This window comes from Gigantopelta aegis, chromosome 8, assembly GCF_016097555.1.
Source record: "Gigantopelta aegis isolate Gae_Host chromosome 8, Gae_host_genome, whole genome shotgun sequence".
Classification (NCBI taxonomy): Eukaryota; Metazoa; Mollusca; class Gastropoda; order Neomphalida; family Peltospiridae; genus Gigantopelta; species Gigantopelta aegis.
The window spans coordinates 4077504-4093890 of NC_054706.1; the positions used below are offsets into that span (position 1 = coordinate 4077504).

The following is a 16387-nucleotide window of genomic DNA, read 5'->3' on the forward strand; positions in this document are numbered from 1 at the left end:
TTTCCTCCCAATAACATTCAAGTTAAAGAACTTCAAACACAATACTGGATGTAGAAACACACATTCTTAATAGTAAAAAAAATAATATCTTAGAACTAAAAGCTAAAAAGAAAATAACAATTATTTTTAAAGGCCTAGTTTCCCTTTGCTGATAGCTATCAGCAGTACTCGATATATTTAGCGGCCTACTGTCTGCAACACAATTTAGATAGACATCAGATGAAGTTTATTATGTCTTTACTATTTGCAGATGTAGCCAGGAAGAAACATGACGATATGAAAGAAAAACAGGTGTAAACTGAACAGATTGGTCTTGGGGTTTCCCCCGTTCTAACCAATACTTCACAAGTTGCATGTCAAAGATTGTGGTATACATGATCTGTAGCCTGGGTGGTGGCTACAGGTTTTCGTTACTTCACAATTTGCTATATATCAAAGGCATGCTCTGTAGCCTGGGTGGTGGCTACAGGTTTTCGTTACTTCACAATTTGCTATATCAAAGGCATGCTCTGTAGCCTGGGTGGTGGCTACAGGTTTTCGTTACTTCACAATTTGCTATATATCAAAGGCATGCTCTGTAGCCTGGGTGGTGGCTACAGGTTTTCGTTACTTCACAATTTGCTATATCAAAGGCTGTGGTCATTTATCTAGTAGGTTATATCATATTACTATATATATGGTCATTTATCTAGTATCCTATATCATATTACTATATATATGGACATTTATCTAGTATCCTATATCATATTACTATATGGTCATTTATCTAGTATCCTATATATTACTATATGGTCATTTATCTAGTATCCTATATCATATTACTATATATATGGTCATTTATCTAGTATCCTATATCATATTACTATATGGTCATTTATCTAGTATCCTATATATTACTATATGGTCATTTATCTAGTATCCTATATCATATTACTAATGTCATTGATCTAGTATCCTATATCATATTACTATTGTCATTTATCTAGTATCCTATATCATATTACTATATTGTCATTTATCTAGTATCCTATATCATATTACTAATGTCATTTATTTAGTATCCTATATTATATTACTAATGTCATTTATCTAGTATCCTATATCATATTACTATATTGTCATTTATCTAGTATCCTATATCATATTACTAATGTCATTTATTTAGTATCCTATATCATATTACTAATGTCATTTATCTAGTATCCTATATCATATTACTAATGTCATTTATCTAGTATCCTATATCATATTACTATATTGTCATTTATCTAGTATCCTATATCATATTACTAATGTCATTTATCTAGTATCCTATATCATATTACTAATGTCATTTATCTAGTATCCTATATCATATTACTAATGCCATTTATAACGTTTGATTTGATGGTATGTAACTGGAAGAGCTTTGAATCAGTCTAGTAAAATGGGAAATTATTTATCTTGTGTTAATATACAATGGTGTTTTGTTTGTTAGCTGATTTGACATATTAATAAGCAAGTAGACACTTATTAAGCCGCTAACTTGCTAACTTAACTTTTTCATGTCACCTGATATTGTATAAATCGACCTGCATTAAGCAGCTACCTTTTTCTCCAGTAATATCCAATATAGTATAAATTGCCTGTCATACTTTACTTGTATTCCATAACATCATCTAACATAGTACAAATTGACCTGTATTATACAGCCACATTTTGATGCTCCTTATTTGAGGTGTTTAGTTTAGCAAAGGTTTGTACAGCTTTCAGACTATCTCGGTTTATAGATCATTCCCGTTTCACATTTAGCTCAACAGTCATAAAGCTTTTTAATAACATCCATTAACCAAGTTGTTTGTAGAGTTTCATTGTTTTTTCATTCAACTAACGTGTTTTTCATTTGACTAACTACCATGTTGTTGAAAGTACCTATGTAGTATGTATAGTGTGTGTGAGTAGATGGTATGTGATGTCAGATGGTTGTTGATTGTCCTACAGCTAATGCCCAAGTTGTTTTGATTTCTGAACAAAAATCTAGTTCAGTTGGTTGTTAGTTGATTGCCCAGTTCTTCAGTAAATGACAGATATATTCCATGTATGTGTTTATATGTACAGGGTATTCAGATTTACAGTGAAACCCCTCTAACTGAACCTTCAGTAAACCGGAATTCCCTCAAAACCAGACACTTTCAGGGTTCCTTACTAAATGTCAGTACAAAATAGCAGCTCTCTAAATTGGATACCTCTTAAAACTAGACTTTTTGTTTGGTCCTGTGTATTTTTATGTGTGTGTGTTATTCTAAGTATTTTTTTGTGTATATATGAGGATGAGAATTTTTCAGGATTCCATGCTTCTGCAACTCCCAAAATTTGGGTCGGAAGTATTTATAGGGAATAACTGGTTACTGTCTTAAGATATTGGCTTTATCCTGCGACGGTTAGAATGGCAAATGCAGCGAGGCTCTACCGAGCTGCATTCGCCATTCGACCTGAACAGGATAAAGCCGTTATCTTAACCCTTATCCTGCTGCATTCTTTTTGCTAAATTTAAAGAATTTTCACCTGTTCTACATTTCTAGTAATTTTATTAAAATCAATGGGCATTTTAACATGAAATTACATCCATATATACCATCATGATCCACCTACATAATGATAGCATTTTGTAGATGGTTATTTTATTTATGTTACCATGGCAACAGCTGCAAATTTCAATATACAATTTTTTCATTAATAATTAAGAAAACATGAATAAAACACTACTATTTTTCTTTTAATTTAAGTGTATGCTGTTATTTATTAAGCATAGTGATTGATTTAAAGAAAAAATTAAGCAGACTGCCATTTTTTTTCAGAATAATAGGGTGCAATGCACATACTGTCATCAATGCTTTTTTGTAAATTATAAAGATAATGTCCAACATTAACTAATATACATTTTTAGTAATATTATTAAAATCAGTTGACATTTCAGCATGAAATTAAACACATATATACTAAGAATATCCATCTACGTAACGCTAACATTTTATAGTCAGTTATATTATTTATGTTACCATGGCAACAGCTGCAAATTTCAATATACCATATTTTCATTAATAATTATGAAAACTTTAATCAAAAACTAATATTTTTCTTTTAATTTAAGTCTATGCTGTGATTTATTAACCATACTGCTTGATGTAAAGAAAATATTAAGTTGACAACCGCGTTTTTTCTGAAAAATAGGGTCAAATGCTCAATCGGCTATCAACACATTTTTGTAAATTATAAACATAATTTCCAACATTAACTATTACCGTATATCTTCGCCTATAAGTCGATTTTTTTTCACCCAAAAATTATTTTATAACTTGGGGGGTCGACTTATAAGAGGGTAAAAAAATTTCACCAAAAAATATTACTGTTTTGGGGATTATTTTACAAGTTTTATTGTTGAAGTATGCCATGTATTTATACTCAAATATGTTAATTTGACACATTTATTTTTTATAACCTATTTCTTTTGGCATTAGAACGGTTTTGGTTATGCGAAAAGGCGTACGATCTCACTCACATGCAAAGACAACAGTCCACTTAGTTAAATTAACAGTCATAACTAATAGTAAAAATGTAAACAATACTAACTACCTGTTGCCTGAGTTTATTTTGAAATCTGGTCACTGGCATTAATGGTTGTTCAAACAATGTTTTGGCGGTGATTAACTTCATGAATATTACTAAGCTTTCCCTTAAAATAGACTGATCTCTGCAGTTCACTTATCTAGAGCAATAGGGACACACATCATTTGGTACAAAAACCAGTGTACTTTCCAGAGTTATCCTCCTTACATGTATTAATATGGCGGCAAAACGTGATACTTTCAGTTTTATCGTAGTGATCTGTTGTCAGTGTTTATAAATAAAGTTGTTGTCTGTGCACAAAACCATCTGTACAGTATTATACAGTAACAGTCAAACAGCTTTCACTCTCTACTAAGGGAATATTTCGTTTTGATGCTATGTAATAATGATAGTTTGATTGGAATAGTCTGATCATATTGCGATGTATAAAACGTGAAAACCGAAGTTTGTAAAATAATTTTCTTTTGTTCAAATATTATTGTTCTCATGTGCTGAAAATAAGAAATATTTCAATATTTATAAGTAGTTTTTCATGGGTCGACTTATAAACGGGTCAATAAAAAAATAAGTTTTCAGGGCTTGAAATTAGGGACTCGACTTATAGCCGAGATCGACTTACAGGCGAAGATATACGGTATACATTTCTGGTAATATTATTAAAATCAGTTGACATTTCAGCATGAAATTACACATATATATATACTAAGAATATCCACCTACGTAAAGCTAACATTTTATAGTCTGTTATATTATTTATGTTACCATGGCAACACCTGCAAATTTCAATATGCCATATTTTCATTAATAATTATGAAAACTTTAATTAAAAACTAATATATATTTTTTAATTTAAGTCTATGCTGTGATTTATTAACCATACTGCTTGATGTAAAGAAAAAAAATAAGTCGACAACCGCGGTTTTTCTGAACAATAGGCTCAGATGTGCATTCAGCTATCAACGCATTTTTTTTAAATTATGAACATAATTTCCAACATTAACTATTATACATTTCTGGTAATATTATTAAAATCAGTTGACATTTCAGCATGAAATTATACACATATATACTAAGAATATCCACCTACATAACGCTAACATTTTATAGTCAGTTATATTATTTGTTACCATGGCAACAGCTGCAACTTTCAATATACCATTTTTTATTAATAATTATGAAAACTTTAATTTAAAATTAATATTTTGCTTTTAATTTAAGTCTATGGTGTGATCTATTAACCATACTACTCGATTTAGAAAAAGAATTAAGTAGACAGCCAATTTTATTTTTGAATAATAGGGTCAAATGCACATACTACCATCAACGCATTTTTGTAACTTGTGGACATTGTGTCCAACATTACTTAGACACTCAAAATATGTATACCATCTCTATTACTTTATATTGCTTTGTCAAATGACACAAGATTTAAAAAAAGGTATATGCCCTTTCACTTCCTGTCATTTTCAAATGAACATTATTAATTCTGTTACCATAGTAACCAATGCAAAAAGAGGAACTGTTTCCCATATGAAATGTTTTAAAGGAATTTATTTGAATACAAATCACTGTATAATGATGTAATAATAAGATCCCAGCTGTTTACAAGAGAAGTGTGAAAATTGTGAATTATGTTACCAAGGTAACCAATGCATAACAGAAAACAAATTTCTAAAAAAAAAATCATTTTCAAGGACTGAGAAAAACAACAATGTATAGTGACATAATTGTACTATGCCTGTAGAAAAGATATATGAAGTTTATTAATTCTGTTACCATGGTAACCAGTTCAAAACTATATGTTATCATGGTACCCAGATCGAAACTGTTACCATAGCAACCAATGCAAACTATTGTTTGGTAAGGTATGTAAAACTGGAAACTATTTGCTGTGTGCATACAACTTTTGGGTCATAAGGTCAAAAGTAAAGGACACCAGTAATCAATAATTTGAGGGTACTTGAAAACTCCAGATCATAACTGCCACTACTAGGTGGCTATGGGGTTTGGAATCTTTTGAAATTGGACACTGCATTTCATGTACAAACTTTAAGCAGCAGCTATCTTACTATAATCGTTCTAAAAATTATTAAAATGCATCCATTCATTCCCAAGATTTTAGGGTACATAATTGTACCCTTCATACCCTCTGGCAGAAACCCTGGACACTGATATTAGAATAATAGAAATAGTAAAAAGTAGTTTATGCATTTCAGTAATTTATTGTGACACAAGATACTTGCAATAGTGCTTCACACGGTCACAATTATAAAAAAAGAAGAATAAAATGTCCATTCACCTAAAAAATGTTTTAAACCCAAAGAAACAAACATCAACATGTGAGCCCTAATTAAATATGTACCGTATACATAATGTGTATCAAGTGTTGAACACTTATGCATGATACAAAATAGATCTAAATGGTCACCTGAGTAAATTGCTGACCACAACTACCAAACACATGGAGTGTAGGGCATCCATTTTCCTTGGGGGATTAAAATTACCAAATTTATGGTTTTGGGTTTTCCAAATAAATTTGGTTGGAAATGGTCTAGTATTTCTGAAGACATAATAGTTTAAATGCATTTGTCTATATGATAGATGGTTTAATGAATTTGTCTCCTACCTGAGGGGAGGGGGGGGGACAGGGGACACAACATTAACGAAATTCGCAAAATTTATATTTTTATGGTATTCCTGGACACGACAATTGGCTTAATTTTCCCCTATCTGTGCCCCACCCTTAGGAGAGGGGTAGAATGACCAAATTCACAAGGAAATGGGTCACGGATATGCAATTTCTATATAACTATTGTGAACTCCATCCCCACGTAGGGGACATTCACAAGTTATATACATTAGTTATCTATTTGCTTTTATATATTATTTGAATACTATCCAGGTATAGCATTTCGGGCAAATGAGCTGGCCTAAAACCTTTTCACGATGTATTTCCATCATTTTACTCTGACACAATATTAGTTGTAATCCATGTAAAAATATGTAGTGATTCATGTGCAACCCTATATAGCTGTTCAGGGCTGTAACTAGGATTTAAACAATGAACCAATGAGCATGGAAGGTGCAAGACACCATTTTGCGGTCATTTCTGGGAGGTTACATACTTAAAACATCAGTATCAATAAACGATTTTTCTATTATTTTAACAACACCACCCCCCCCCCCCAAATGCATTCCTCCCACACCAGGGGCGGGATGCAGCCCAGTGGTAAAACGCAGTTGGTTTGGGATTGATTCCCATCGGCTATTTCTCGTTCCAGCCAGTGCTCCATGACTGGTATATCAAAGGCCGTGGTATGTACTATCCTGTCTTTGGGATGGTGTATATAAAAGATGCCTTGCTACTAATGGAAAAATGTAGGGGTTTTTCTCTCTAAAACTACTAGTATGTCAAAAATACCAAATGTTTGACATCCAATAGCCAATGATTAATAAATCAGTGTGCTCTAGTGGTGTTGTTAAATAAAAAATAAAACATATACACCATTGCCTCTACCCGTTAGCTGAGGCCCTGCTGTTTGGCAGTAAAGCTAATATGAATAATTGTTGTTATTCAGATTCAGGGATTTTCGTTCAACTCTAGCAGAAATATGCCTGCAATCCCAACAAAAATGAGAGCCCGTACGCTTAGGCCTATGCCCAGGGTCGTAGCTAGGATTTTTTGTTTTGGGGCGGGGGGATGGGGGTGGGGTGGGGGGGGGGGCAACTGAGTAGTTAATAGTCTAAAACTCCTTAAACGGTTAAGAAGAGAATTTTCTTTAAGTTTCTATAATGCTTTCCGGATTCCCCCTCACCTAGCTACAGCCCTGATGCCGCTTCATTTTTTTTTCATTTTGGGCCCCGTCACTTAGGCCCTTGGAGAGGGAGGTTAGAATGTGTTTATGTGTGACACAAAATGTAGTTGGAACGGATTAAAAACATGAAACGTTTATGCGTGACGCACAGTAGTCCGAGCGGACGTAGAAAATGTGCTCCCTAGGTCACTTGAGATGTCACACAAGTAAATCTTGAAAACATTATTATCGGAATCATGAATTTATATTTGTGCAACGTCTTCTGACATGTTTATTGAGGGAGTGAAAGAAGAAGAAATCACTGGCAGTTGGTCCCGCGAAGTATTGTATCTGGGTCAAGCGTCGATAATATAGGTCAACTAAACTTTGATGTTTTTGCGATTTTTCTTTGATATTTTTATCAACAATATAGGATCGTTTTATGATTTGTGATTATTACATCCTGAATACAACATTTTATTTGCATTAAATGATTTGTTTAACGATTTTTGAGACAAAAACAATGTTTCGGGTCGTTGCCTACACAACAGTGTGTGCCCTGCTAAAGTACGTGAAATTGGTTTCTTTTTAATTGTTATTTAAAAAATAAAAATTATCACCCGGGCGCGATGCAAAACACAAAGGGGGTGCGCTAATTAGAGTACTAGAACACGTTTCGTAATACGTGTGAAAAATCCTCGTATCAAACTGTCAATGCGTCTGGCTCGCTGAGACATCTAAAGCTTTGCCGCCGAGTCACTCCACCAGCGACGTTTTCTTGCTGAAATGACGTAGCGTACCGTACATCATCAGCTGATTTATCGAAATACATGGTACTGTACACGTAGGCATATAGGGCCTGCGGAGTTATTGCAACGATGGGTGAAAGAAGCATTGGTGGTAATCACCCCTGATATCATCAGAAAGTCTTTCAAGAAGTGCGGCATCACTAGTGCCTTAGACGGCAGTGAAGACTACCTTTTTAACTGCATTAACGATGATGACGATGGTGACGACCAATTTGACGGGTTTTCCCCTGAAGATGTGGAAATGGACGAACAGTTACTGGAAGCTATGAACGCGCCAGCTGTTCTATCCGACGACGATTCCACAGACGACGAGGATCATCAGTCAGACAGCACAGACTACGATAGCTCTGGCCAGTAGTTTGTAACTGACACGTTTCGATTGTCACTGTGTACACAAATTATTGTCATTTGACTCCAGTTTTAAGTTTAGTTAAAGTTAAATTGTTGACATTTGACTCCAGTTTGCAGTTTGCAGTTTAGTTAAAGTTATCATTTACCTGTTTTTTAAACGGTGTTACGGTGTCGGTGTAAATACCTACCGGTATGTTTGTACTTCCGGTTTTTAACAGCGTTAACGGAGTGTCGTGTGTTCATTCTGCGTGGAGATAACAGCGACATACATTTGATTAACGACATGTGTGACATACTGTTCGCCCATACTAGTGTCGTAGTGCTTCACCTGTTTGGATTTTATTTGTTTACCGATTATAATCATTGCAAGTCGGCAGTCAGGTAAGCCAGTTTTACTATTTTACGGATACCGTTTCATGATACATTTCTCGTGATCATAGGGGGCGCTTATATTAGAGGGAGCACTACAAATAGAAACAATACGGTAATTATATGTGACACGCAACGAGAATGTTTTGTGATTGGTTATTGAAAATAATGTAGGTCAAGGTATTCCCCAGACTAGTTCAGAAGATATTCTTAACCTATCGTTTGTAATTCATTTTTAAAAAATGAAAACAAATATATATCCACTCAGTAGTGATTAATACCAATGTGAATGTAATATGTCATGTTGAAAAGGAAAAAGGAAAAACTTGCAGAAAAACAACACAACAAAACAACGACGAACACTGAGCACATGTACGTATTTGATCATATAGTCGACGTAACTGTTAAAGCAAACATACATGTTGCTAGTTAGAATATCGTCTGCTGTAGTATAAGTAACCACGTTGTAATTATTAATGAAAACAGTTAGCAGCACATGCAAGCAATGTATACTACTGCTGTCAAATTGTATGGCGGGAAATGTACTGTCACGTGACCTGTTGTTTATAAATAGAAATAGAGAAATGGCGCTTTTCGATAACTTTATGCCGTCGGATTACAAGTATTTGATTGTGTTTGTAACTTTTTTTAGGCATTAAAAGTGATACTTGTTCTATTTTAGTGCAACTGTCATAATGTAGTTCATATATAATAGTATATTATGACAAGTTTGTAGAGATAAAAGAAACCACTACCAAAAAACAAGAAACCATAACAAACAGTAGCACGCGCCATTTGATGTGTATTTTTTGTTTTAAAAAAAACCATAAGATGTACAACAACAATTTAGCAAATATTTGGATATGTCATTCTAAGACTATTTATTGACATTTTCTTACTTTGTTTTTGACAAAACTGTCAACAATTAATTTAGAAAACGATTTTTAAATGAAAACAATGCAAAGTGACGTCATTGTGATGACGCTTGACGTGTATACACGTCAACAGCAGGAAACGGGTTAAGACGGTAACCAGTTATTTCTTTTATCCTGCACTCCTACAGGAATAGTTGGAAAATCATTATTTATTCCATTTTTGTGTACGCAAATCATACAAGATACATGACGTCATTCTTTGTAAGACACTAGCTACATTCCGTCACAATGCAAAAGCGTTTCCAAACTCCATTTCATAAACAAATATACAAGTTTTGCATTGTTATAGCAAAACTAAGATTTATTACAAATTATTTATGGAGTATGTTTATTGAAAATCTAGTCTGGTCACTGACCAAAAATATAGACATTTATCTAGTCATCATATCTTGACAATGAATACATTTTGCGGGATAAATAACATTATGAGATAGAATCCAAAAATATTTAAATTATATCATTTAAATCCTTAATACAATCCCCCAATTAAATGCCTGTATATCATCTTATTAAAGGCAAGGGCCATACCAATAGGGGGAGGTAGAGGGGTTGTTCCCCCAGAATATACGAAAAAGTGCCCATTTTATTTTAAAAGAGTCAGTTAGGTCTAGCTGGGTAAGGCCTTCTTGAAATGAACTCCAATTCCTTTTTGTACTGTCAATCTATTTAATTTAGGCTGGGTAAGACCATGCAGCCCTGTAACTGGATGTACCAGAAACATAAATCCACCACCCAGGTTACACTAAAACCCAGGTTAAAACTATACTAACACTAACTACATGTACATAGGAGATCTGAATAAGATTTTATTTGTATATTTGTTCAACTAATTCATGTTTGGCGTAGGAAGCACAATAGCTGCAGGTGTTTACACTGAAACAAAAATCAAGATAAAACTGACAGTCGGAAATAATGGTTGCCAGTGGCGTTTGCTGATAGCAACTGGTAAACATAAATAAAACCACTTGACACGCACGCAAATCAACAGAAATAGCTCATAGTATATACCCCAGATTACACTTTAGCTGGTAATATATAGACATGTTTATCCTATAACTTACCCATGATATCCATGTCATAAACCCATGTGATAATTTACTTTATTAAAGCCGGTTAATAATGGTATGCAAATTTGCAAGGTCTCTAAGTAATGTGTTGCTGTGGATGGGTCATTTGCTTGACGAATCCTCTATATATCCCACATTACAATACATAATACCCCATATTGCACAGTAATTCACTCTTTGGTGTACATTTAAAATATTTGCACCACTGTCTTAAAAATGGTTAATAATGTTTGAAGAATTCATTTTCAAAATTTGATATATCCATTTATCATATAATATCTTACATTTTCAGTGCAATCAAAGTATGTGATATTTTTAAGATCACATACTTTAAGAATTTGATAACTTTGCAAATTAAATGTAAATTAATCAAGGTCACGGCACTAGGTTTATTGACATTTAAGCAAACGTACTTGTGTAACACTAAACACTAACATTAACAAAAAAACGTTAAGCCCTAGTTTGTTTTGATGTAAGGACATTCAAAATGACGTGCACACTGTATGATCCCGCGTAGATGGTCATACAAAAGTGTGCACATTGTTTTTTTGGTTCATACTTGCATGAACCAAAAAATAATTGCGGTCAAATCTTATAATTAAATTTATATGTATACTTTAACAATACATAACTGAATTTATTTTGTTTGGCTTTAAATACGCCTGTAGTATTGCTTGTGTAAACTTCATTGATACTTAAGTCGCGTAAGAATGCGAACGTTCATTCACTATTATTTGAATCAGGTGATGTTTTGTAAATGACGTCATTTCGAATAGCTGCTGTGCATTTTTACGGAAGGAATTGTCCTATTCGTGTTCAGTTTATATTTTATGAAAGTGAATGAAGGGAACGTGTCTAACATTTATGCTCTCTGTGGAACCGTTTAATTTTCACCAATAACTGTTGAACATCGCTTACAAGTAAGTTACAGGCGTTAAGTTTCCTACATGATTTCTTTGGCCAACGACTGAGTCTCATGTCATGATTAGCGAAGAGGGTTTTTGTTGTGTGTGGAGTTTTTTTTAATCAATGCGTATAGATCCATATGTCTACTCTGCTATAGCATTTTCCATTAATTTATCGTATACATTTTTTGTAGCTTTCATGTGTGTTTTCTTCAAAATATCTAAATATGATTGCCAGAATAATTCGGTTTGTTGCACAAAAGTAGTGCGAGTCAGTAGGAGGGGTCGGGGGTAGTAGGCGTAGCTTAATTGTTGGGGGTTCATCGAGATATGAACGTAGTAAGCGCCTCTGGACCAATCAGATATGTATAGATGCAAAGAAAATTTAATTATTCGAGTTTGACGTCATTTCCATTCAAAAATACACCGCACCACATATTGTTATGTCATTTGAATATCTACTAATGGCAGACTGGAATTAAAGTTGCATGTACAGTTTACAAAAACATGTTGTATTAAGCTTGAGATTATATGATAAAGAGATTATTACCCTTGTGTATTTCGGTATCGTCAATATCATATATTAGGAATACAAATAATGTATTATGCTCACCAGATGCTCGCATAATGCAATTTTTATTCCTAATATATGATACTGACGATCCCGAAAAACACTCTGGTGACAACCTCTCTTTACGTAATTTTGAGAAAAAATGGCTTTGCTGTAAAATGATGAAGTGTATATCAGTTTTAAGATCCTGTTCAGTAAACATAGATCGTCTTTCAATGAAAACTTCATTATAATAATAATAATAATAATAATAATAATAAATTCTTTATTTAGTGAGGGTAACACAGTTAGCAAAAGCTAATCTTCCCTGAGGCCCTCAGGTACAAACAATACAGAATTACAATGCATACATTTATGAACAAATAGAAAATACATATATGGCAATAAACATATGTACAAATGATATTATTTTAGAAAATATTTCTTGAGTCTATATTTAAAAACAGCAGTATTTGGCGATGATCGGATAGCTTTAGGCAATTTATTCCAAAGTACTGGTCCAGAGTAACTGAAAGCATGTTTAAATAAAGACATTTTAGGTTTTGGAATTAATAGATTTCTATCCTCTACATTTCGAAGGTTGTAGGGATTGTTTTCTCCAACATATATTAATAAGTTTGAAAGATAGTTTGGGGCTTCATTGTATAGACATTTATAAATTTGTAAACATTTGTGATAGTGGATTCGTGTTTCCATTGTCATCCATTTTAACTGTTTAAATAGTGGGGCAGATGGAGTAATAGGATCTACATCTAATATCATCCTTGCAGCTCTCTTTTGCAGTTTTAGTAAACGTTCTAATCCATCCTGATTACAGTTTCCCCAAATTACACAGCAGTAATCGATGAGTGGTAAAATATACCCATTGTAGAAAAGTTTTCTTGCATCTAAATTTAAATACCTAATGATTTTTGATAACAGATACAGACGTTTAGAGATCAGGGAACACACATGTTTAACCTGATTTGTCCATTTTAAATTATTATCAACTTTAATTCCTAAAAGTTTTTCGCATTCAGTGTGTTGCAGACGTTCTGAATTTATTATAAGAGAAATATCATTTTGGATTGTAACTTTTTGTCTTGTTCCTATAGTCATATATTTGGTCTTTTTTGTGTTTATGAACATTTTATTATAGGAACACCATTTTTCTACACTATTCAGATCTTGCTGTAGTTTATCTTGAATTTGAGTAACAGTTTTCCCTGACATGAACATTGTTGAATCATCTGCATACATACTTGTGGTACAATGTTCAATGTATAGTGGAAGATCATTTATGTACAGTATAAAGAGAAGAGGTCCTAGTATGGAACCCTGTGGAACACCATAAATAATGGATTTAGGTTCTGATGTTGCCATTCCTATAGTGACTTGCTGTGTCCTGTTAGTTAAATAAGATTGGAACAAGTTAAGAGAATTCCCTTTGCAGCCATAAATGTTTAACTTTTGAATCAGAATTGAATGGTCCACAACATCAAAAGCTTTTTTGAAATCAAGAAATATGACTCCATTTAGATTTCCTTTAGATTTCCATTGTTATATTGTTGAGTTGTACTAATATCAGTATACCCTCACGGCTAACTCAAACATCTGGGAGCTGGCATGTACCCAGTATCATGTTTTAAAAATGACTCCTCATATGTTCAAAGCTGAAATAATAAATTATTCAAGCAAAATAAAGTATGCTTAAATCTAACCGAGAGACAGACTGACAAACACCAACATTTACTCACCCAGTGCTGTTAGCCCGAGTCCACCACACATGGGCATGGCAGGGGTGTCACCGTTGATGCTGCCCATGTGGCTGTTGTTGTTGTTGTTGGCTGGGACAAGGATCTCCTCTCTCTCCAGACCCAGCAGGAGGAGGCGAGCAAGGTACATATTGGAAGCATTGCGCTCAATACTTTTCACAATCACAGACTGAAAGTAGACACACATGGCTTTTACAATGAATGAATGAATGAATGAATGAGCAAACAAATGAACAAACGACTGACCCAACGAATGAACAAATGAATTAATTAATGAACAGATTGAAAATAAACCCAAATGGGTTTTACAATGAATGAATGAATAAGGATTAAATGATTAAATAAATCAATGAATACATGAATGATAGAATGAATGAATGAATTAATGAACAGATGCATGTTCAGTGACACTCCAGCGTAAGCAAATACATGAGGTATATTAGTGGTAAAACAAAGATAAGTGAATTAATTGAATTCATGAAATTTATTAACTGTGATAAAAAATACACTCAAAGATACATGTACTTTAAAATATGATGCAATAATAAGCAGCCACTAGTTAATTCCATGGGTTTAGTCATAAAACAACCTCTGTTAACTGCCACACAAGAATAAAATAGATTTATGTTTAAAACAGTTGTGCTTGATGGCTTTCAATACTGTCACCTGATACAAATAATATGTACATGTACATTTACGATTCATGTATCAGTTTTATTTCTATATTCAACAACAAAATCATCAGCATATGCAAATAAGATTTTCTATATTAAAACAATGCTTGTGAGTATTTGTAAAAAGAAAAACAAAATAGCTAGGTATTACAAGATTACATTATTGGGATGTGTTTTTTTAAATACCCCCCACCCCCAAGAAAGACAAACAATTCTAATAATTGTTTAAATGCAAAGGAGTGTGGTATTCTTCCAGTTCACAATTGCAACGGAATAATTTGAGCAAACTATGGTATAATGAAATTCCAGCAAAATATAATTATAAAAAACTCTGTAATTATACATGTTAAAAGTATAACTTTAAAAAGGAATGTTAACTTCAACCAAACTTTTAACAAAACATTAATGTATGTTGTCCACAGACAGTAAGAGTCAGTAAGAGTTCTAGGCAATGCTCAAAATAAACAAATTTATGATTTAAAAAAAAAAAAAAAAAAAAAAAAAATAATAATACAAAACCGAAAAACCGAGATAGGATCAGTTGTGTGACAGTAACAGTGTAAGATTAAATAAAAAGATTCTCAACATCTATATCACATCAACTTGGCTAGTTCCCCAATCTTGATAAAGCATGATCATTCACAAGTTAAAATTCAAGTATTATTTTTAACAACCTAATAAAAAGATATGTCCAACCTTGAACATCTGAGTCTATCAGATAATTAACTTTGTCTGATGGTTCTGTTTAAAAAAAATAATAATAATAAAAAAAAATAAAAAAAATAACAAACTTCACAAAAAATTAAAGTTACACATTTCAGGAAATATTTTTCAAAGATATACAGTGATATGAAAAATCGACTCGGTTTCCCCGCAGACAGTTTTGAGTAGCTGTAAAAGGATGATAAGAAGTTGTTGGAAGTATGAAAGTCAAATAATCACATAAAAAGCTGCATTGAGGAACACAGCAGTGTAAACATGCACGTATATCAGAGTATGTTACAAAAGTATGTCACTGATGGAACGAGCCTATCTCTCTGTTAGATTAGCATATTAACACTCGCACCTGCCAAACATCCAATAATCTCCCCATGATGCAAACAGAACGCAAACACTTGTTCTTTTTACTTGATAAGCTAAATAAATAAATCTTGTGCACATTCAGCAAAAATATTGGTTAAAAAAAATGATCAACTCACAAAGAAGAAACTGTTGGAAGTTATCTGTAAATCTTTAAACCAAATACAAGTACCGACAAATATGTGTTAAGATGTAACTTGATGTAAAGGAATGTTTCTTTAACAAAACTGTAGCACCTTTTTAATGGGCTACCATATCAAAGTAACAGTTATATAATGGCCGCTTTCAACCAAAGGTATTTATTATTTTTTGTTTTAAAAGTGTACACCTTCAAGAAATTACAACCAAACAGTAGATTTTTATACTTGGAAAATCGAAAAAGGACAACAAGAGGAAGTTTGTTTTGTTTAACGACACCACTAGAGCACATTGATTAATCAATCATCGGCTACTGAATGTCAAACATTTGGTA

At 33.1% G+C, this 16387-nt stretch overlaps 1 protein-coding gene across 1 annotated transcript in view; it reads right to left on the bottom strand.

The window, feature by feature from the left end:
- LOC121380174 (protein bicaudal C homolog 1-B-like) overlaps positions 1-16387 on the bottom strand; it is a 99440-nt gene that overhangs the window by 20532 nt on the left and 62521 nt on the right. Inside the window, exon 11 of the mRNA XM_041508976.1 lies at positions 14144-14330. Coding sequence (XP_041364910.1) covers positions 14144-14330 — 187 coding nt within the window. The remainder of the gene's footprint in view (positions 1-14143; positions 14331-16387) is intronic.